Source organism: Moschus berezovskii, chromosome 15 (genome assembly GCF_049115385.1).
Source record: "Moschus berezovskii isolate FMDL1 chromosome 15, NW_MosBer_1.0, whole genome shotgun sequence".
Classification (NCBI taxonomy): domain Eukaryota; kingdom Metazoa; phylum Chordata; class Mammalia; order Artiodactyla; family Moschidae; genus Moschus; species Moschus berezovskii.
Genome location: NC_142474.1, coordinates 24,479,801 through 24,501,996, shown reverse-complemented (window position 1 = coordinate 24,501,996; position 22,196 = coordinate 24,479,801). Strand labels below are relative to the sequence as shown.

At 38.8% G+C, this 22,196-nt stretch overlaps 1 protein-coding gene across 3 annotated transcripts in view; it reads right to left on the bottom strand.

Moving 5' to 3' along the window:
• The window catches only part of RAD21L1 (RAD21 cohesin complex component like 1), a 43,330-nt gene that overhangs the window by 3,488 nt on the left and 17,646 nt on the right, over positions 1-22,196 (bottom strand). For 2 of the 3 annotated variants that reach the window (XM_088844385.1, XM_088844387.1), the window contains exons 8-12: positions 20,891-21,117; positions 20,558-20,657; positions 19,624-19,748; positions 13,571-13,666; positions 11,344-11,421 (exon numbers count right to left, since the gene is read on the bottom strand). In XM_088844385.1, the coding sequence (XP_088700511.1) occupies positions 11,344-11,421; positions 13,571-13,666; positions 19,624-19,748; positions 20,558-20,657; positions 20,891-21,117 (626 nt within the window). The remainder of the gene's footprint in view (positions 1-11,343; positions 11,422-13,570; positions 13,667-19,623; positions 19,749-20,557; positions 20,658-20,890; positions 21,118-22,196) is intronic. The other variant, XM_088844386.1, reaches the window with a different exon arrangement.

The window sequence follows — 22,196 nt, the reverse complement described above, 5'->3', positions numbered from 1 at the left end:
AAATGATTAGGATGTTATTGAGAGAAAACAGATCAGTGGTTGCTGGGGGCTGGGGGAGGGGGACCAGCTGGGGAGATGAGACAAGGGATTGATTATCAAGAGACACAGGGAAACTTCTGGAGATTGTAGATATGTTCACTATCTTGACTGTGGTGAGAGTTTCCATAAATACATCAAAATTTATCTAACTGTATATTTTTAAATAGGTATGGTTTATTGTTATGTTAATCATACTTCAATAAAACTGTTAAATATAAATAAATAGATTGTGAAAGTCACTCAGTAGTGTCCAACTCTTTGTGACCCCATGGACTATACAGTTCATGGAATTCTCCACGCTAGAATACTGGAGTGGATAGCTGTTCAGATGCTATAAAATAAAACAATTAATAATAAAATTATTAATAAAACAAAGTAATTAATAACTGAGAAAAAACTCCTGGAAAACAAAAAATTCAATAAAGATGAAGAAATCTTCTAGAGAGCAATAAAGAAGAACTATGGAAGGAGGTTCATGACACTGTACAGGGGTCAGGGATCAAGACCATCCCCAAGAAAAAGAAATGCAAAAAGGCAAAACAGTTGTCTGAGGAGGCCTTGAGGAGATACCCCTCGTCCAAGGTAAGGTGCAGTGGCTGCGCTTTGCTGGAGCAGCTGTGAAGAGATATCCCACGACCAAGGTAAGAGAAACCCAAATAAGACGTTAGGTATTGTGAGGGGGCATCAGAGAGCAGACACACTGAAATCATAATCACAGGAAACTAGTCGAACTGATCACATGGACCACAGCCGAATGTGGTCCACTGGAGAAGGGAATGGCAAACCACTTCAGTATACTTGCCTTGAGAACCCCATGAACAGTATCAAAAGGCAAAATGATAGGATACTGAATGAGGAATTCCCCAGGTCGGTAGGTGCCCAGTATGCTACTGGAGATCAGTGGAGAAATAACTCTAGAAGGAATGAAGGGATGGAGCCAAAGCAAAACCAATACCCAGTTGTGGATGTGACTGGTGATAGAAGCAAGGTTCGGTGCTATAAAGAGCAATATTGCATAGGAACCTGGAATGTTAGGTCCATGAATCAAGGCAAATTGGAAGTGGTCAAACAGGAGATGGCAAGAGTGAACATCGGCATTCTAGGAATCAGCGAACTAAGATGGTCTGGAATGGATGAATTTAACTCAGATGACCATTATATCTACTACTGTGGGCAGGAATCCCTTAGAAGAAATGGAGTAGCCATCCTGGTCAACAAAAGAGTCCAAAATGCAGTACTTGGATGCAATCTTAAAAATGACAGAATGATTTCTGTTCGTTTCCAAGGCAAACCATTCAATATTACAGTAATCCAGGCCTATGCCCCAACCAGTAACGCTGAAGAAGTCGAAGTTGAACGGTTCTATGAAGACCTACAAAACCTTTTAGAACTAACACCCAAAAAAGATATCCTTTTCATTATAGGGGACTGGAATGCAAAAGTAGGAAGTCAAGAAACACCTGGAGTAACAAGCAAATTTGGCCTTGGAGCACGGAATGAAGCATGGCAAAGGCTAATAGAGTTTTGCCAAGAAAATGCACTGGTCATAGCAAACACCCTCTTCCAACAACACAAGAGAAGATTCTACACATGGACACCACCAGATGGTCAACACCAAAATCAGATTGATTATATTCTTTGCAGCCAAAGATGGAGAAGCTGTATACAGTTAGCAAAAACAAGACCAGGAGCTGACTGTGGCTCAGATCATGAACTCCTTATTGTGAAATTCAGACTTAAATTGAAGAAAATAGGGAAAACCACTAGACCCTTCAGATATAACCTAAATCAAATCACTACAGTGGAGGTGAGAAATAGATTTAAGGGACTAGATCTGATAGAGTGCCTGATGAACTCTGGATGGAGGTTCGTGACATTGTACAGGAGATAGGGACCAAGACCATCCCCATGGAAAAGAAATTCAAAAAAGCAAAATGGTTGTCTGAGGAGGCCTTACAAATAGCTGTGAAAAGAAGAGAAGTGAAAAACAAAGGAGAAAAGGAAAAATATACCCTTCTGAATGCAGAGTTCCAAAGAATAGCAAGGAGAGATAAGAAAGCCTTCCTCAGCGATCAATGCAAAGAAATAGAGGAAAACAAGAGAATAGGAAAAACAAGAGATCTCTTCAAGAAAATTAGAGATTCCAAGGGAACATTTCATGCAAAGATGGGCTCGATAAAGGACAGAAATGGTATGGACCTAACAGAAGCAGAAGATATTAAGAAGAGGTGGCAAGAATACACAGAAGAACTGTACAGAAAAGATCTTCACAACCAAGATAATCATGATAATGTGATCACTGACCTAGAGCCAGACATCTTGGAATGTGAAGTCAAGTGGGCCTTAGAAAGCATCACTACAAACAAAGCTAGTGGAGGTGACGGAATTCCAGTTGAGGTATTTCAAATCTTGAAAGATGATGCTGTGAAAGTGCTGCACTCAATATGCCAGCAAATTTGGAAAACTCAGCAGTGGCCACAGGACTGGAAAAGGTCAGTCGTCATTCCAGTCCCAAAGAAAGTCAATGCTAAAGAATGCTCAAATTACCGCACAATTGCACTCATCTCACACGCTAGTAAAGTAATGCTCAAAATTCTCCAAGCCAGGCTTCAGCAATATGTGAACCGTGAACTCCCAGATGTTCAAGCAGATTTTAGAAAAGGCAGAGGCACCAGAGATCAAATTGCCAACATCCACTGGATCATGGAGAAAGCAAGAGAGTTCCAGAAAACCATCTATTTCTGCTTCACTGACTATGCCAAAGCCTTTGACTGTGTGGATCACAATAAACTGTGGAACATTCTTAAAGAGATGGGAATCCCAGACCACCTGACCTGCCTTTTGAGAAACCTGTATGCAGGTCAGGAAGCAACAGTCAGAACTGTACATGGAACAACAGACTGGTTCCAAATAGGAAAAGGAGTACGTCAAGGCTGTATATTGTTACCCTGCTTATTTAACTTATATGCAAAGTACATCATGAGGAACGCTGGGCTGGATGAAGCACAAGCTGGAATCAAGATTGCCGGGAGAAATATCAATAACCTCAGATATGCAGATGACACCACCCTTATGGCAGAAAGTGAAGAGGAACTCAAAAGCCTCTTGATGAAAGTGAAAGAGGAGAGTGAAAAGGTTGGCTTGAAGCTCAACATTCAGAAAACAAAGATCATGGCATCTGGGCCCATCACTTCATGGGAAATAGATGGAGAAACAGTGGAAACAGTGTCAGACTTTATTTTTTTGGGCTCCAAAATCACTGTGGATGCTGATTGCAGCCATGAAATTAAAAGACGCTTACTCCTTAGAAGGAAAGTTATGACCAACCTAGATAGTATATTAAAAAGCAGAGACATTACTTTGCCAACAAAGGTCCGTCTAGTCAAGGCTCTGGTTTTTCTAGTGGTCATGTATGGATGTGAGAGTTGGACTGTGAAGAAAGCTGATTGCCGAAGAATTGATGCTTTTGAACTGTGGTGCTGGAGAAGACTCTTGAGAGTCCCTTGGACTGCAAGGAGATCCAACCAGTCCATTCTAAAGGAGATCAATCCTGGGTGTTCATTGGAAGGACTGATGCTAAAGCTGAAACTCCAATACTTTGGCCACCTCATGCGACGAGTTGACTCACTGGAAAAGACTCTGATGCTGGGAAGGATTGGGGGCAGGAGGAGAAGGGGACGACAGAGAATGAGATGGCTAGATGGCATCACCGACTCGATGGCCATGAGTTTGAGTGAACTCCGGGTGTTGGTGATGGACAGGGAGACCTGGTGTGCTGTGATTCATGGGGTCGCAAAGAATTGACACGACTGAGTGACTGAACTGAACTGAACTGAGGAGGCCTTACAAATAGCTGTGAAAAGAAGAGAAGTGAAAGGCAAAGGAGAAAAGGAGGATACACCCATTTGAATGCAGAGTTCCAGAGAACAGCAAGGAGAGATAAGAAAGCTTCTTCAGTAATTAATGCAAAGAAATAGAGGAAAACAATGGAATGACTAGAGAGAATGGGAAAGACTAGCGATCTCTTCAAGAAAATTAGAGACACCAAGGGAACATTTCATGCAAAGATGGGCTCAATAAAGGACAAAAATGGTATGGACCTAACAGAAGCAGAAGATATTAGGAAGAGGTGGCAAGAATTAACAGAAGAACTGTACAAAAAAGATCTTCACGACCCAGATAATCACGATGGTGTGATAACTCACCTAGAGCCAGACATCCTGGAATGCAAAGTCAAGTGGGTCTTAGGAAGCATCACTAAGAACAAAGCTAGTGGAGGTGATGGAATTCCAGTTGAGCTATTTCAAATCCCGAAAGATGATGCTGTGAAAGTGCTGCACTCAATACACCAGCAAATTTGGAAAATTCAGCAGTGGCCACAGGACTGGAAAAAGGTCAGTTTTCATTCCAATCCCAAAGAAAGGCAATGCCAAAGAATGTTCAAACTACCGCACAATTGCACTCATTTCACACGCTAGCAAAGTAATGCTCAAAATTCTCCAACCCAGGCTTCAACAGTACGTGAACCGTGAAATTCCAGATGTTTAACCTGGATTTAAAAAGGTGGAGGAACCAGAGATCAAATTGCCAACATTGGCTGGATCACAGAAAAAGCAAGATAGTTCCAGAAAAACATCTACTTCTGCTTTACTGGCTATGCCAAAGCCCTTGACTGTTTGGATCACAACAAACTGTGAAAATTCTTCAAGAGATGGGAATACCAGACCACCTGACCTGCCTCCTGAGAAATCTGTATGCAGGTCAGGAAGCAACAGTTAGAATTGGACATGGAACAACAGACTGGTTCCAAATTGGGAAAGGTGTACATCAAGGCTGTATATTGTCACTCTGCTTATTTAACTTATATGCAGACTACATCATGAGAAATGCTGGGCTGGATGAAGCACAAGCTGGAATCAAGATTTCTGGGAGAAATGTCAATAACCTCAGATATGCAGATGACACCACCCTTATGGCAGAAAGTGAAGAAGAACTAAAGAGCCTCTTGATGAAAGTGAAAGAGGAGACAGAAAAAGTTGGCTTAAAGCTCAACATTCAGAAAACTAAGATCATGGCATCTGGTCCCATCACTTCATGGCAAATAGATGGGGAAACGATGGAAACAATGGAAACAATGAAAGACTTTATTTTCTTGGGCTCCAAAATCACTGTCGATGGTGACTGCAGCCATGAAATTAAAAGACGTTTGCTCCTTGGAAGAAAAGTTATGACCAACCTAGCTGCTACTCCTAAGTCACTTCAGTCGTGTCCGACTCTGTGCGACCGAATAGAGGGCAGCCCACCAGGCTCCCCCATCCCTGGCATTCTCCAGGCAAGAACACTGGAGTGGGGTGCCATTTCCTTCTCCAATGCAAGAAAGTGAAAAGTGAAACTGAAGTCGCTCAGTCGTGTCCGACCCTTGGCGACCCCATGGACTGCAGCCTTCCAGGCTCCTCCGTCCATGGGATTTTCCAGGCAAGAGTACTGGAGTGGGGTGCCATTGCGTTCTCCGGACCAACCTAGATATCATATTAAAAAGCAGAGACATTACTTTGCCTACAAAGGTCCGTCTAGTCAAAGCTATGGTTTTTCCAGTAGTCATGTATAGATGTAAGAGTTGGACTGTAAAGAAAGCTGAGCACCAAGGAACTGATGCTTTTGAACTGTGTTGTTGGATAAGACTCTTGAGAGTCCTTTGGACTGCAAAGAGATCCAACCAGTCCATCCTAAAGGAAATCAGTCCTGAATATTGATTGGAAGGACTGATTTTGAAGCTGAAACTCCAATACTTTGGCCACCTGATGTGAAGAACTGACTCATTTGAAAAGACCCTGATGCTGGGAAAGATTGAGTGCAGGAGGAGAAGGGGATGACAGAGGATGAGATGGTTGGAAGATATCACTGACTCAATGGACATAAGTTTGAGTAAACTCTGGGAGTTGATGATGGAGAGGGAAGCCTGGCATGCTGCAGTCCATGGGGTCGCAAACAGTCGGACACAACGGAGCGACTGAACTGACTGAAAAGAAGAATAAAAAAACAAAACCAAGATAGGGGAAAAAAGATTTTTTAAAAAGTAAAGATGAAATTCATAAGATCCAACATCTGACCCATAGGCAGTCCAACAAGGAGGAAATTCAAGAAATTAAAAAAAAAATAATCCAATTCAAGGACATGAACTCTCAGAATAAAGAATCTACTACATGCTTAGAACAATAAATGAAAATGACCTGGAGAGACGCCCGGCTCCCGGCGGCGCAGACGCGAGAGACGCCCGGCTCCCGGCGGCGCAGACGCGAGAGACGCCCGGCTCCCGGCGGCGCAGACGCGAGAGACGCCCGGCTCCCGGCGCAACCGACCACGTGCAGAATCGTGGCTGAGAGGAGCTGCCCCGCACCCAGGGTTAGGGCGGTGGCCGAGAGGAGCTGTACCACGTCCAGGAGGCGGTGGCTGCTTGGGCACCGGAGGGCCGAGAGGAGCTGATCCACATTCAAAGCAGGAGGCGCGGCCTTGAGGAGATACCCCTCGTCCGAGGTAAGGTACAGCGGCTGCGCCTTGCTGGAGCAGCTGGGAAGAGGTACTCCACGATCAAGTGGAATATAAGAATCCAGTGTTCTGGGGAGGAAGGAACAAGATGGCGGAGGGATAAGACGGCGAGACCACTTTCTTCCCCACAAATTCATCAAAAGAACATTTGAATGCGGATTAAAGTCCACAAAACAACTTCTGAATACTGGCAGAGGACATCAGGCTCCCAGAAAAGCAGCCATTGTCTTCTAAAGGAAAGAGAAGAAATCAAGCTCCACCCACCAGAACACTGACACATGCCTCCCTAACCAGGGAACCCGGACAAGTCACCCGTCCAACCCCACACACAGCGAAGAAACTACATAATAAAGAGAACTCCACAAACTGCAAGAAGAGGGAAAGGCCACCCCAAGCAAAGCAATATAAGCAAGATGAAGAGGCAGAGAAATACCCAGCAAGTAAAGGAACAAGATAATTGCCCACCAACACAAACAAAAGAAGAAGATATAGGGAATCTACCTGATAAAGAATTTCAAATTTTGATGGTGAAAATGATTCAAAATCTTGAAAGCAAAATGGAGTTACAGATAAATAACCTGGAGAAAAGGATTGAGAAGATGGAAGAAAGATTTAATAAGGACTTAGAAGAAATAAAAAAGAGTCAATATACAATGAATAATGCAATAGATGAGATCAGAAACACTCTGGAGGGAACAAACAATAGAATAACAGAGGCAGAAGACAGGATTAGCGAACTAGAAGATAAAATTGTAGAAATAAATGAAACAGAGAGGAAAAAAGAAAAACGAATTAAAAGAAATGAGGACAATATTAGAGACCTCTGGGACAATGTTAAACGCTCCAACATTCGAATCATAGGAGTCCCAGAAGAAGAAGACAAAAAGAAAGACCATGAGAGAATACTTGAGGAGATAATAGTTGAAAACTTCCCTAAAATAGGGAAAGAAATAATCACCCAAGTCCAAGAAACCCAGAGAGTCCCCAACAGGATAAACCCAAGGCGAAATACTCCAAGACACATATTAATCAAATTAACAAAGATCAAACACAAAGAACAAATATTAAAAGCAGCAAGGGAAAAGCAGCAAATAACACATAAGGGGATTCCCATAAGGATAACAGCTGATCTTTCAACAGAAACTCTTCAGGCCAGAAGGGAGTGGCAAGACATACTTAAAGTGATGAAAGAAAATACCCTACAGCCCAGATTACTATACCCAGCAAGGATCTCATTCAAATATGAAGGAGAAATCAAAAGCTTTACAGACAAACAAAAGCTGAGGGAATTCAGCATCACCAAACCAGCTCTCCAACAAATACTAAAGGATCTTCTCTAGACAGGATACACAGAAAGAGTGTATAAACTTGAACCCAAAGCAATAAAGAAAATGGCTACGGGATCGTACTTATCAATAATTACCTTAAACGTAAATGGGTTGAAATTTTCAAAAAGGCTAGGAAACAATTCTCATAGCCATCAATAGTTCAGTGTTGAGTTCATGAATAGTTTTTAAAGTTTGGGACAAACTGTAGTATTTGCTATTTGAAGTACTATTTGTAATTGGCATATTACGATGTAACATTGGTCTTCATTTCCAACTTAAAACGCCTAAAAATGCCTAACAGATTTTTAGATTTGTGAATTTTAGTTGAAATGTATTTTACGATGTTACTAAACCTGCAGAAATATTGAAATATTTCAGAGAACTTATTCACTGTACATTTAATTTATTTTATTTATAAAAGTTATGAACTGTAGAAAGTTTTACTTGTTGGGTCAAATGCTTGTTGCTTCAAATGCTTGTTGCATTTGAAGTGCTAGTTACAAGAAAATCAAATACCTTCAATGTATAAATGCTATTAAGTTTTTAAAGGACTCTGGAGTATAAGTCAGTTTGTTTAAAGAAATTTAGTCTATTCAACCTGAATCAGCTCTGTCAAACATTAATTAAAAGCCTCATTTAAAAAAAATAAATAAATAAATAATGGTGGTGGGAGGGAGGGTTGGGAAGCTGGCTGGAGGTGGAGGTGGTGAAGTTTATAAATCTAATTAAAAATGAAGTTGCATTTCCATTTTCCAAATCCACCCATCCACCAGCGTACTGTGTCACTAGACATTATGTACGATTTTACTTTGCGACAGAAACCATTACATTTAAAAATTCATTACAGCAAGGTGAGTTAGACACATGATGGATGCAGCTTTAATTCTGCCATATATTATTACAGTTAAAATGTAAATGATGAAAAATATTTTGTGCTTATCAGCATTTATGTGGAAATGTGTTTTACAGTGATATATGATGTTATATTTCTATTATTGTGATGAAAAAAAAAAAGCAATACAAAAAGACGAAGTGTTTATTAAAACATGAAAAAAAAAAAGAAATAAATGGTTTTGCAGCACTGAAGAGATTATAGAAAGTAAATAAGCTAGATCAGACCTGTTTTATGTAGTAATTTTATAGTTTATTTTAATTATTTCAGTTGTAAAATATTGTTATACTGTTAATTAGTTCTGATTGTTCATATTAAACTATTGTAATGCAAAAAAATAAATAAAATTAAAACAAGAAAAAAAAAAAAAAGAAAATGACCTATACCAGAGCACATCATAATGAAATTTCGAGGCTCTAGGGATAAAGAAAAGATCTAAAAGCTTCAGAGAGAAAATAAAGGTCACCTACAAAGGACCACCAACCAAGCAGCATCTGACTTCAGTAACAACACAGATGCCTAGAAAAGTTACAAAGCCTTCAATATCTGAGAGGTATTATTTTCAAACTATGTTCAGATACATCCAGTAAAGTTTATGGTAAAATAAAGACATTTTCAGACTTGTATGTAGGGTCTCTATCACCTGTGCACTCTTTATTTCAAGAAATTATGTATGAGAGCATGCTGACCATCAAAAAAAAAAAATCAAGATAAAGATCAAAGCACCAACAAACAGAGGAACATAAGAAAGAGACAAAGGAATTCCCATGTTATGGTAAAAGAACGTCCCAAGACAAAAACTGTGGACTAACTAGTCCAAATTAGAACAAGAGTAGGATGAACTCTGGAAAGGATATCTTCAAAAGAAAAAAAGGAATTGATGAATCAACTGATGTAGCTGATCATGCTAAAAGCTGTTTTATTTTATTGTCAGAGAGTTTAGAAAAAGAATTAAGGATGGGTATATAAACACTAAGCAAATGGGGAAAATGAGGTCATGATTAACTAAAAAAAACCTATAAAGTTGACAAGAAATGTGATTATGCTATGAAGGTTCAATTTAAAGTAATTTTTACATCAGTTCAGTTCAGTCACTCAGTCGTGTCCGACTCTTTGCGACCCCATGAACCACAGCACGCCAGGCCTCCCTGTCCATCACCAACTCCCAGAGTTCACTCAAACTCATGTCCATCAAGTTGGTGATGCCATCCAGCCATCTCATCCTCTGTCGTCCCCGTCTCCTCCCACCCCCAATCCCTCCTAGCATCAGAGGGCAATTATGGTTGTCCCTTAATATCTATTCTTTTCTTCTTCCATAGCAATAGAATTATTAGCTGGGTCCATGGTTATCAGATAAGGACTACATTTCCCAGCTAGATGTAGTGAAGTTATTAAGTGCTGGTCAATTAAATGTGAAATGTGATGCATATAATTTCTGGGATGTACCCTTAAAGGAAACTTTGCTGCTGATTGGAATGCAGACATGGTGGATAGTTAACCATTTGGGATCCTGAGAACAAAGAAAACGAGATACAGGGCACCTGGCCACTGACAACTTTGTGAGCATAGTTGCATTACCAGTTAGTACTTTATCTGAGAGAGAAATAAACTTATTTCTTTTTAAGCCACTGATATTTTGGTTCTGTGACAATCAAACGTACATCATGATGATTACAATTATAACACTATAACGGCTGAATACTATGCTTAAGATAGACTGGGGTTGGGGAGATACAACTACATTAAATTTTCATTTTCTGTTGAAAGAAGTCAACAGATAAAATGTAAAGCTGAAATATTAGGAAAGAGCAGTAAGAACTTATAATTAGAAGTATAGATATAAATCTAAAAGAAGTAGTTCAGTTTCCTCTGGTAAGCAGAACTTAGGGATAAGGAGAAGGTAGGACAAAAGACTTCTGTGTTTCCCTTTCAGCCTTACAGCATAGTACTACTGAACTTTCAAAATTATATGCATGGATGGGGCTTCCCTAATGACTCAGTGGTAAAGAATTCGCCTGCAGTGGTTCAATTCCTGGGTCAAGAAGATTCCCTGGAGGTGGAAATGGCAACCTACTCCAATATTCTTACCTGGAAAAAAATCCCATGGACAGAGGAGCCTGGCAGGCTATAGTCAATGGGGTTGCAAAGAGTCGGACACGACTAGGTAACTAAGCATGAATTATTTTGATAAAAATATGCTAAATTTTGAAATTATCTGTTTCATTCTTAAACTGTTATAAATTTAGCTACATATTGAGAATTAGTTGACAGCCTGCTAAACACAAGAATGAGACATAGCATAGATGTCTAGGGACATGCATATGGGATAGAATTGATTAGAGCATATGGGCACCAAAACCAAATTCATACTTAGCCCTGGGTATACAGCTTACAAAAAATTTCACTATAGAGTAATTTGGCCTCAACAAGAACACAGTGAATATGGTTTCATTTTTATTAATATCTAGAGGATTGCACTCTAATTTTTATTTATTTTTAAAAATAAAAACAGTGTTGATAAACCCTACCAAGTCTTACCTGCAAACGATGTAATATCTGAAGTATTCTTGGATTCCATCTTTCTGCCTCAATATTTTGTTCATTCCCCCATGACTCCTGTTTGAATAACTGATAAAATATTTCCTTTAATCAAAATTTATTGAATGTTTACTATCTGCCAACCATAGTGTAGAAAGAAACACAAGACACAAAACTGTAACACGGGGTCCTGCCAAACAAGGAGGTTATCATCTGCAGTTGAGAGAATAAGACTAACAAACAGATACAGCTCAGTTTTTATAGGCTGATATCTATGCTCCCAGGCTATCTTCTGACAAGGGGCTCCAGAGTAGGAGATTCTGCATCTGTATTGGTGATGCATCCGAGGCATTGTGCCCTTACTGTTAAAAGTAAAGATGACCACTTTTGGCTAGGATTGTCCCAGCTCTGGTCAATCTGAACTCAGATCACAGGAGTAAACATAAAGCTAGAGAAGAAATGCATTGCAAAGATCTTTATTTGAATTTATCTGGTGATATAAAGGTTCTAACAATAACTGAGGTTTAGTGAGTTGTGTCCAATTGGGTTAGGAACCTTTCAAATTTCAAGGGTGCCTTGTCCAAAAAAGATCAACACACTGCCTTTCATGTTATGTGAATAGGTTCAACTTTTCAATCTTCTTTTCAGTTTTTAGTCACTTGCAGAAACACCATAATATTTAAAAATTGTAGACTTGAAATCCCTTCACAGGAACTCACTCTAAGTTTCCTTACCAACTAACAACTTATAAACTGAGAACAGAACTGAGCATAGGAAAGGTGCTGATAAGTCTGAACAAAAAGCATGTCTACAAAGGGTTTGGGGGTTGGAGGTAGGCAAGTGGCACAGATCTGAGCTATTAATATTTTATAATTTTTCCTATGTTATCTCTGTTATCATGCAACCTAAAAGCTTCTGTGTTACCCTTATCACAGCTCCACTGTTTGTCAAGCTTTCATGTATACCTCTGGAGCTCAGACACTTCCTAACAGTGCTTTCAATTTCATCGACTCCAAGATGACTTCAGAAAGCTTCAGAATATCCTATATGATATTTTAAATCATCTAAGGCTAAAGAGACTGCCAAGTCCCCATTCCTGCCAGCTGCACTGGCTTCCTGGTTGTGCCTATACAGCATTCTTTCTTATATTCCAAAGAGACTGATCTGAAAATATGGTCAATGTTATTCTGAAGAGTTTTCTAAATTCTTCTAGGTAAAATTTATGTTTATTCTTTACTGGTGATCCTGGGATAAATTAGTTCACCCAATTACTAATGTTTTATTTTATTGTTAAATATACAAAAGCTATTTTTCAAATGTGAAAAGTAATGGCCCAACTCCTTGTTAAAGACCCATGAGACTGCAGCTTCACCTATATTGCACAACTAAACTAACTAGGAAAAGCTTCAAAAAAATAGTCTGTGCACTTTGCTGAAGCCTGTTTAAATAGTCTTGGAACTCATTATAAAGATAATTTATCTAAAAACAAACTAACATTAGGCATTAGTAGGTGTTTCAATATTATTTACTAAGAAACTTTTGTCAAAATTTATTACAATCTTAAAAATGCCTTCAGCACTTTGGGACAGGGCTTATAGAAAGGAGACAGTAATCTCTGTGGAGTCAGGTGAGTCAGATATTAGCTCAGGCTTTGCTATTGACTTGTGGTCCTCTGTGCAGACCATTCCCTTTGAACCTTTTATTCCTTTACCCGAAGTTTATGCTTTAACCTTCAATTCCATTCTTATTCTATTTCCACAAATGGTGAACAGGTAAGAAATACAACCAGGAATGGGAAATGGTCAGTAAAGACCATTCCCTTTTTCTGATCTCTAGAATTCAGAACATTTTTCATTTGAAAAATGAAATTTCAAATGTCTTAAGGCATACCCCTGATATATCTCTGTTACTTTAGAGATGTTTTAAGAATAATAAAAAAAAATGACCCTCAACATTAACCAGGACTACATTTGATAAGCATAAAAATCTCATACCTTTAAAAACATTACTTGAAATTTCAAAATAAATCAAAGAAAGAATAAAAGATCAAAGCAATTCGACATATGCTCTCTCAAGCTAATCATACACATCTTTGTTAAGATCACAAATTTAAACTGTAATTTTAGAAAGTAACATGACAGTTAAAAATAATTTTGGGGTAAATAAGGTGTTAACTATTTAGGAACCAAGTTTTAAAGAACATTCTCAAGACTATACATCTATTTACCAATTCCTCTGAACAATTTTCAATTTCCTGTGCCAAGATGGCATTCATTAAAGATGATTCCTCAGCAGCTGAAGACACCATTTCAACAATATCCTGCTGAAGCAAATTAGGGAAATATAGGTAAGTCATCACAGTAGTAGTAGTCATCACAGGAACACTCTCATTTTGTTAGATGATTTAATTACACGGATGCTCATTTCTAAAACAAATTTAAAATACTATGTGCATTCTCAAAATATCATTTCTGAAATATCCCAGACTTAAATATTCCTGATTTCTTTATGCCTCCCACACATGAAGAACTTGCATGTTCTGCCCTCCTTGCTTTTTTCCTCCTATATCTTATCCCTATATTCCATATTATATGTTATATTCTTATTCCTCCAATATCTTTCTCCCTCCTATTTCTGTCACTACCACAGACCTCACATCAAAAGTCTTTGCTGCTGTGCATCTGAGACCATTTCTTTTGAGGCAGTCTGTCTTTGCCCTAGTCCCCTACCTTTATTTTCATGCCAGAACCAGGTGGCAGAGGAAGAACTGTAAGCAGAGGGAACGAGAATGGGAGAAGCAATATTAATACCCTTCCTAGGGCCATGACAGGATTCTTGTCACTGCTGCTGGAGCCGCCAATGGCAAGAGGGAAGAAAAACTGTCCAGTGGAAGGGACATGGAAGAAGAAGAGAAATTCTCCATTCCCCATTGCTCCTTTCTCATAGCTATAGAAGCTGTTGGCCCCCTTTTCATCTTCAATCTGTCTCCAAGCTTCATTCCCCAGCCATCATCTATGATTGTGACTAAATTAGAAGCTTCCTACAATATAGCTTACTTGACTTTTCACTTTAGCTTTAAAAAATTTGCATGAGTATAACGGGTTGCATTTGATTCTTTAATATACAGTTTGCAGAGCCCTATCGTGTTTTCCCTTTTAATTTCTGTGAATATTTCACATTTTAGACAGTTTCCATTGTGCAGTTAATTTACATAAAAAGTGTTTGAATTTTATAAAGATTTGAAAATGATTAATCAGAATCAACATTTTTCTGTGTATTCAAATTAACTGTGATCCCATTCCTGACTATATTTCTTATCTGTTCACCATTTCTGAAAGTAGAATAACAATGGAACTGAAGGTTAAAGCATAAATACAGGTAAAGGAAGAAAGAATGTTCAAACTACTGCACAACTGCACTCATCTCACAAGCTAGCAAAATAATGCTCAAAATTCTCCAAGCCAGGCTTCAATAGTATGTGAACCGTGAACTTCCAGATGTTCAAACTGGATTTAGAAAAGACAGAGGAACCAGAGATCAAATTGTCAACATCCGTTGGATCACAGAAAAAGCAAGAAAATATCAGAAAAATATCTACTTATGCTTTATTGACTACCCCAGAGCCTTTGTCTGTGTAGATCACAACAAACTGTGGAAAATTCTTCATGAGATAGGAATACCAGACAATCTTATCTGCCTTTTGAAAAATCTGTATGCAGGTCAAGACGCAACAGTTAGAACTGGACATGGAACAACAGACTGGTTCCAAATTGGGAAAGGAGTATGTCAAGGCTGTATTTAACTTCTGGTTATTTAACTTCTATATATCATGCGAAATGCTGGGCTGGATGAAGCACAAGCTGGAATCAAGATTGCTGGGAGAAATATCAATAACCTCACATATGCAGGTGACCCCACCCTTATGGCAGAAAGCAAAGAACGAACGAGACTCTTAATGAAAGTGAAAGAGGAGAGTGAAAAAGCTCACTTAAAACTCAACATTCAAAAAATGAAGATCATGGCATCCGATCCCATCACTTCATGGCAAATAGATAGGGAAACAATGGAAACAGTGACAGACTTTATTTTCTTGGACTCCACAATACGGTGGATGGTGACTGCAGCCATGAAATTAAAGGACACTCGCTCCTTGGAAGAAAAGCTATGACCAACCTAGAAAGCATATTAAAAAGCAGAGACATTAACTTGACAACAAAGGTCCGTTTGGTCAAAGCTATGGTTTTTCCAGTAGTCATGTATGGATGTGAGAGTTGAACTATAAAGAAAGCTGAGCACCAAAGAATTGATGCTTTAGAACTGTGGTATTGGAGAAAACTTTTGAGAGTTCCTTGGACTGCAAGGAGATCCAACCAGTCAATATTAAAGGAAATCAGTCCTAAATATTCATTGGAAGGACAAATGTTGAAGCTGAACCTCCAATACTTTGGCCACCTGATGCGAAGAACTGACTCCTTGGAAAAGACCCTGATGCTGGGAAATATTGAGGGCAGGGGGAGAAGGTGGAAGGCGGAGGATGAGATGGTTGGATGGCATCACCAACTCGATGGACATGAGTTTGAACAGGCTCTGGGAGTTGGTGATGAACAGGGAAGCCTGGTGTGCTGCAGTCCGTGGGGTCCCAAAGAGTTGGACATGACTTAGCGACTGAAGTGAACTGATCTGAAAGGAGCAAGAGGTTCAAAAGATCTAGTGCAACAATCTCTTTCCTTCACTGCAAGCACCAAAATTGGGAAAAAACAATTTTGTTAATCTGTTAAAAAATTAATAAACAAACTTGCTTAATCATAATTTTCAGTACATGCGTTCTAAGAAATATCTGAGCCTGAATAAGGAAAGAGCAGTACTCACAAACCCCGTATCTCAATACCTAGTATATGATCAAATATTTAGTAAAACATACTCTGTTTTAACACACTGTGAAATTGTCTTCTTTCCAAGGGCATTCAGTTTCAACATGGATTGACTCTGAATTCCCTGAGTGGTTATCAAATTACAGTGATGATGGAACAAACCAGAAAAGCACTGGTTTATTTTCACCTAGTGTGATATAATATTTACACTTGTACAGTCAATAAAGTGACATTTTGTAATAAGGAAAAAATTTCCTTATTGCCAAATTCAGACTTAAATTGAAGACAGTAGGGAAAACCACTAGACCATTCAGGTATGACCTAAATCAAATCCCTTATGATTATACAGTGGAAGTGACAGAGAGATTCAAGGGATTAGATCTGATAAACAGACTGCCTGAAGAACTATGGACAGAGGTTTCTGACATTGTACAGGAGTCAGGGATTAAGACCATCCCCAAGAAAAAGAAATGCAAAAAGGCAAAATGGTTGTCTGAGGAGGCCTTACAAATAGCTGTGAAAAAAAGAGAAGTGAAGTGCAAAGGAGAAAAGGAAAGATACACCCATCTAAATGCAGAGTTCCAAAGAATAGCAAGGGGAGATAAGAAAGCCTTCCTCGGTGATCAATGCAAAGAAATAGAGGAAAACAATAGAATGGGAAAGACTAGAGGTCTCTTCAGGAAAATTAGATTCAGCAAGGGAACATTTCATGCAAAGATGGGCTCGATAAAGGACAAAAACGGTATGGACCTAATAGAAGCAGAAGATTCTAAGAAGAGGTGGCAAGAATACACAGAAGAACTGTACAAAAAAGATCTTCATGACCAAGATAACCACAATGGTGTGATCACTCTCCTAGGGCCAGACATCCTGGAATGCAAAGTCAAGTGGGTCTTAGGAAGCATCACTAAGAACAAAGCTAGTGGAGGTGATGGAATTCCAGTTGAGCTATTTCAAATCCTAAAAGATGACGCTGTGAAAGTGCTGCACTCAATATGCCAGCAAATTTGGAAAACTCAGCAGTGGCCACAGGACTGGAAAAAGGTCAATTTTCATTCCAATCCCAAAGAAAGGCAATGCCAAAGAATGTTCAAACTACCGCACAGTTGCACTCATTTCACACGCTAGCAAAGTAATGCTCAAAATTTTCCAAGCCAGGCTTCAACAGTATGTGAACTGAGAACTTCCAGTTGTTCAAGCTGGATTTAGAAAAGGCAGAGGAACCAGAGATTAAATTGCCAACATCTGTTGGATCTTAGAAAAAGCAAGAAAATATCAGAAAACATCTACTTCTGCTTTATTGGCTACCGCAAAGCCTTTGACTGTGTAGATCACAACAAACTGTGGAAAATTCTTCAAGAGATGGGAATACCAGACCATCTTATCTGCCTCTTGAAAAATCTGTATGCAGGTCAAGAAGAAACAGTTAGAAATGGACATGGAACAACAGACTGGTTCTAAACTGGGAAAGGTGTATGTCAAGGCTGTATATTGTCACCCTGCTTATTTAACTCCTATGCTACTGCTAAGTCACTTCAGTCGTGTCCGACTCTGTGTGACCCCATAGACAGAAGCCCACCAGGCTCCCCCGTCCCTGGGATTCTCCAGGCAAGAACACTGGAGTGGGTTGCCCTTTCCTTCTCCAATGTGTGAAAGTGAAAAGTGAAAGTGAAGTTGCTCAGTCATGTCCGACTCTTAGCGACCCCACGGACTGCAGCCTACCAGGCTCCTCCATCCATGGGATTTTCTAGGCAAGAGTACTGGAGTGGCTTGCCATTGCCTTCTCTGATTTAATTTCTATACATAATGCTAAATGCTGAGTTGGATGGAGCACAAGCTGGAATCAAGATTGCTGGGAGAAATATCAATAACCTCAGATATGCAGACGACTCCACCCTTATGGCAGAAAGCAAAGAACTAAAGAGCCTCTTGATGAAAGTGAAAGAGGAGAGTTAATAAGTTGGCTTAAAATTCAACATTCAAAGAACTAAGATTGTGGCATCTGGTCCCATTGCTTCATGGCAAATAGATGGGAAAACAGTGGAAACAGTGACAGACTTTATTTTTCTGGGATCCAAAATCACTGCAGATGGTGACTGCAGAAAAGCTATGACCAACCTAATATGACAGCATATTAACAAGCGGAGACATTACTTTGCCAACAAAGGTCCATCTAGTTAAAGCTATGGTTTTACCAGTAGTCATGTATAGATATGAGAGTTGGACTATAAAGGAAGCTGAGCACTGAAGAATCAATACTTTTGAACTGTGGTGTTGGAGAAGACTCTTGAGAGTCTCTTGGACTGCAAGGAGATCCAACCCATCCATCCTAAAGGAAATCAGTCCTGAATATTCATTGGAAGGACTGATGCTGAAACTGAAACTCCAATACTTTGGCCATCTGACGTGAAGAACTGACTCCTTGGAAAAGAACCTGGTGCTGGGAAAGACTGAAGGCAGGAGGAGAAGGGGCCAATAGAGGATGAGATGGTTGGATGGCATCACTGACTCAATGGACATGAGTTTGAGCAAACTCTGGGAGTTGGTGATGGACAGGGAAGCCTGGCATGCTGCAGCCTGTGGGGTCGCAAAGAGTAGGACATGACAGAGTGACTGAACTGAACTGAAAGTGACATTAGGAAAATATTGGAAAGCACATTGTTTCCAACTATATTGTTAATAACTATGTTTTTCAAATAGAAACTAAAAATAATTTTTTGGTAATGGATCTTTAGATATTCTTTCAGATTCAAGACTGGGCCTCCCTGGTAGCTCAGCTGGTTAAGAATCTGCCTGCAATGTGCAGAGATGTGTGTTCGATCACTGCGTTGGGAAGATCCCCTGGAGAAGGGAATGGCTACTCACTCTAGTATTCTGACCTGGAGAATTCCATGGACTATATAGTCCATGGGGTTGCAAAGAGTCGGACCCGACTGAGCGACTTTCACTTTCACTTCAGATTCAAGACCAAGGTAATTGGTGGATCTAACACATATTATTCATAGAGGTAGAAAGGGTGAATTTATGAATAGAAGGAAAACATGGGCATATTTCTTTTTAATAGGTGTACTGTCTAGAGTTTTTAAGGATTCCTTGATATATTGAATGTGAGGCCTCAGCATATGACCAGGTTCAGGTATAATAATTTATTCAGTAACCACGCAAAATACTATTTCAGTATGAAATTACTTATCTTGTGATTTACTATAATATCTTAAACTTCTAGAAAAACTGTTTTGGATGGAAATTATGTGTTACCCTGCAGTACTGCTGCATACTAAAAAAGATATAGAATAACATAAGATGAAATATAAACTATAAATGTAAGAAGATATACCAGAATCTCAATTTTCTTTCACTATATATATCAGGAAGATAGTATCTTTGTGATTCTCTTTGATTAACTTACATCAGAGTTAATGTTTTTATTGGTATCCTCATGAGAACTACATTTTGATCCATCAGTCACTTCCTTCCAAGTTTTAGGTTGACTTAACTCTTGCAGGAAATTTGGCTCTTCCATCATGGAGGTCTCTGAATTGTTAAGGAAGTAAAAAAGATTTCACCAAAGTATCTTTCAAACTTAAAACTGGGATATGGTTTTTACAAAAGAAAAGTTTTGACAGACAACTTAGAATCCACAAATTTAAGGATGAACAATCTTTTTTATAGCACACCAAGTCTCACATATTTATTTTCCCTTTCCCCTCATTTGCCTCTTTATCACCTCTACTGCCATGTTCTACCAACTATCTCCTCCACACTTGCTCCTACACATTCAACTCTCAAGACATCATGGATAGTTCAAGCCTATCCTGGTATATTGTTCAGTAGATTTTAATGCCTTCAGGAAGCAGGAGTTCACTCACCACAATAATCTTTGTAATATTCACAATAATAATTATTAATATTTCATGTCTTTTCTGGGGGATAGAAATATCTGTGTCTCAGGTTAACTGTATTGTTTAAATGCTATTCTCATCAAGTGATTTCTCAGGTTAGTTGTCTTAAAGTGATATATTATTCTACTAGATATAAAAATTTTCTTTACCAAAGGCTTGTGAGTACTGCCTTTGAGGGTAGGGGAGGTGGGAAAGAGTAACATTAAGAATAGCCCACATAGTATATATACTTCATCTTTTTAAGGTGGTTTGCTGGACAAAAATTAATCTACACATAGAAAAATACAATGCTGATTTAACAATTTCTTTTAAGTTCAAATATTCTAAGAGCATTTACATTTGGGAATATGGAATTAGATCCCATCTTTATCTTGAAATGTAAAATCAAATTTTTGTTTCTACAACATTCCCTTCAACACGAACAGAATTAGGATGTCTCACCTACTATGTTTTCGCTTCCCATTTCTTCCCTTATTGACTCCTTCTGTATCAATTTTCTTCCAAGTTTAAAGCCAGAGGACACAAAGCATTTTGCAAACAACTGTAAAAATATACACTTTTTCTCATTTTTTGTACAAGTAAAGCAATTCAACAAAATACAAGCATATATGTTAAAAAGTAAAAACTATAATTCGTGTACATACATCGAGCAAATTAATTCAAAAGTAAAGGGGCATTTTTTCACTGGTTTAAATTCTGCTGCATATATGAATATAAATATGCATTTATTTATCGCCAAATATTGCACCCATGTAAAAGTATGGAAACTGTTACCATTTTCAGTTCAGCATGAGTCAAATCCTGGGCAGCAGTTGACAGAAGTGTTTCTGCTCCTCCCTTTTGCTTCCACATCATCAATCTTTGGGTAGGAGGTGCAAGTTCCAAAACCATGAGTGTGTCCGTAAAGGAAGTAAGCTGTCTATGCATAATTTTGCTACTGATCTCCTTGACTGGATCTATGAGCAATTTCCTGTTTTTGCCTTTTCTTTTTTCAGCAATATCTAAATATAAGAAATATGTACAAATGTGATAGGTTGTGCAAGTCTGTAAAATGATATTCTAGGCACTGCATATCTAAGAAATGTCTAACACAATACACCCTACAGAGTTGCCTTGGTAAGAAAATCCCTTTCTTTCTGTTGAAAATTATTCTTTTAAAGTTTTTGCACAGCTAGTGTGTCTCAGCAGCCAAGGGTTAACACATTTTGTAAACTGATTAGGAGACAGTTGATCTAAGTGGACAACTGAAGACTGTGGAGCAGAGCGTACATTGAGAGGGAAGTCACTCAGTTTTGAAGTTCCTTAAAATACCTAACAGGATAACTTTAAAAAAAATTACCAATAGATTAAATATTGATTGATTTATTTTTCAAGATAACTTCTGAAACATTAATTTGTATCTGTCCAGTGCATTTTCCCCTCTCCCACTGAAATTCATATGTAAATACCAAGTAGATAGTTAGGGTCATGGGATTTGCTCCTTTAACTAATTTTGCCAAGTAAAAAGTAGAAGTCAAGCTTTTCCTTAGTAAAGATGCAACAGTTGGGGGATGGTTAGATTTCTTGGAAAGGGTGGCATTCTGAGATCATATGGAGCCAGAAGGAAGCTGCTTGCTGATGTGTCTCAGTAAAATCCTAGGAATATGACAAGATTCCAAAGAGGCTGGCTGTGTGATGACCACAGAGACTATGCAGGCTGGGACACTGGTTATCACAAGGTGGTGTGGCTGATGACCAGAGGTTCCCTTCCACCTACTGTACCCCTCCCCCAAACTTAATACTACATGGTTCAGGGCAGATAGGGCAGCTATGCAGATTGAATTTCTTGCCAACCAAGTGGGATAGAGGCTCAGAAATGAATTCTGTAAAGAAAAAGTTGAATGCTTTATTCTTTGTATGCCTGAATTTATAAACTGAAATTCATATCAAAGATAATACTTAAAACTCGGATATGCTTAAAAGATCTGGGGATATATTTGATTCATATCCAGTGCCTCTATTTGGATCCTTTTACTGTCTTATTTTAAATATGCAAACATTCATTCGCATGTTTATCTTCCCAATCAAATTTTAAGCTTCT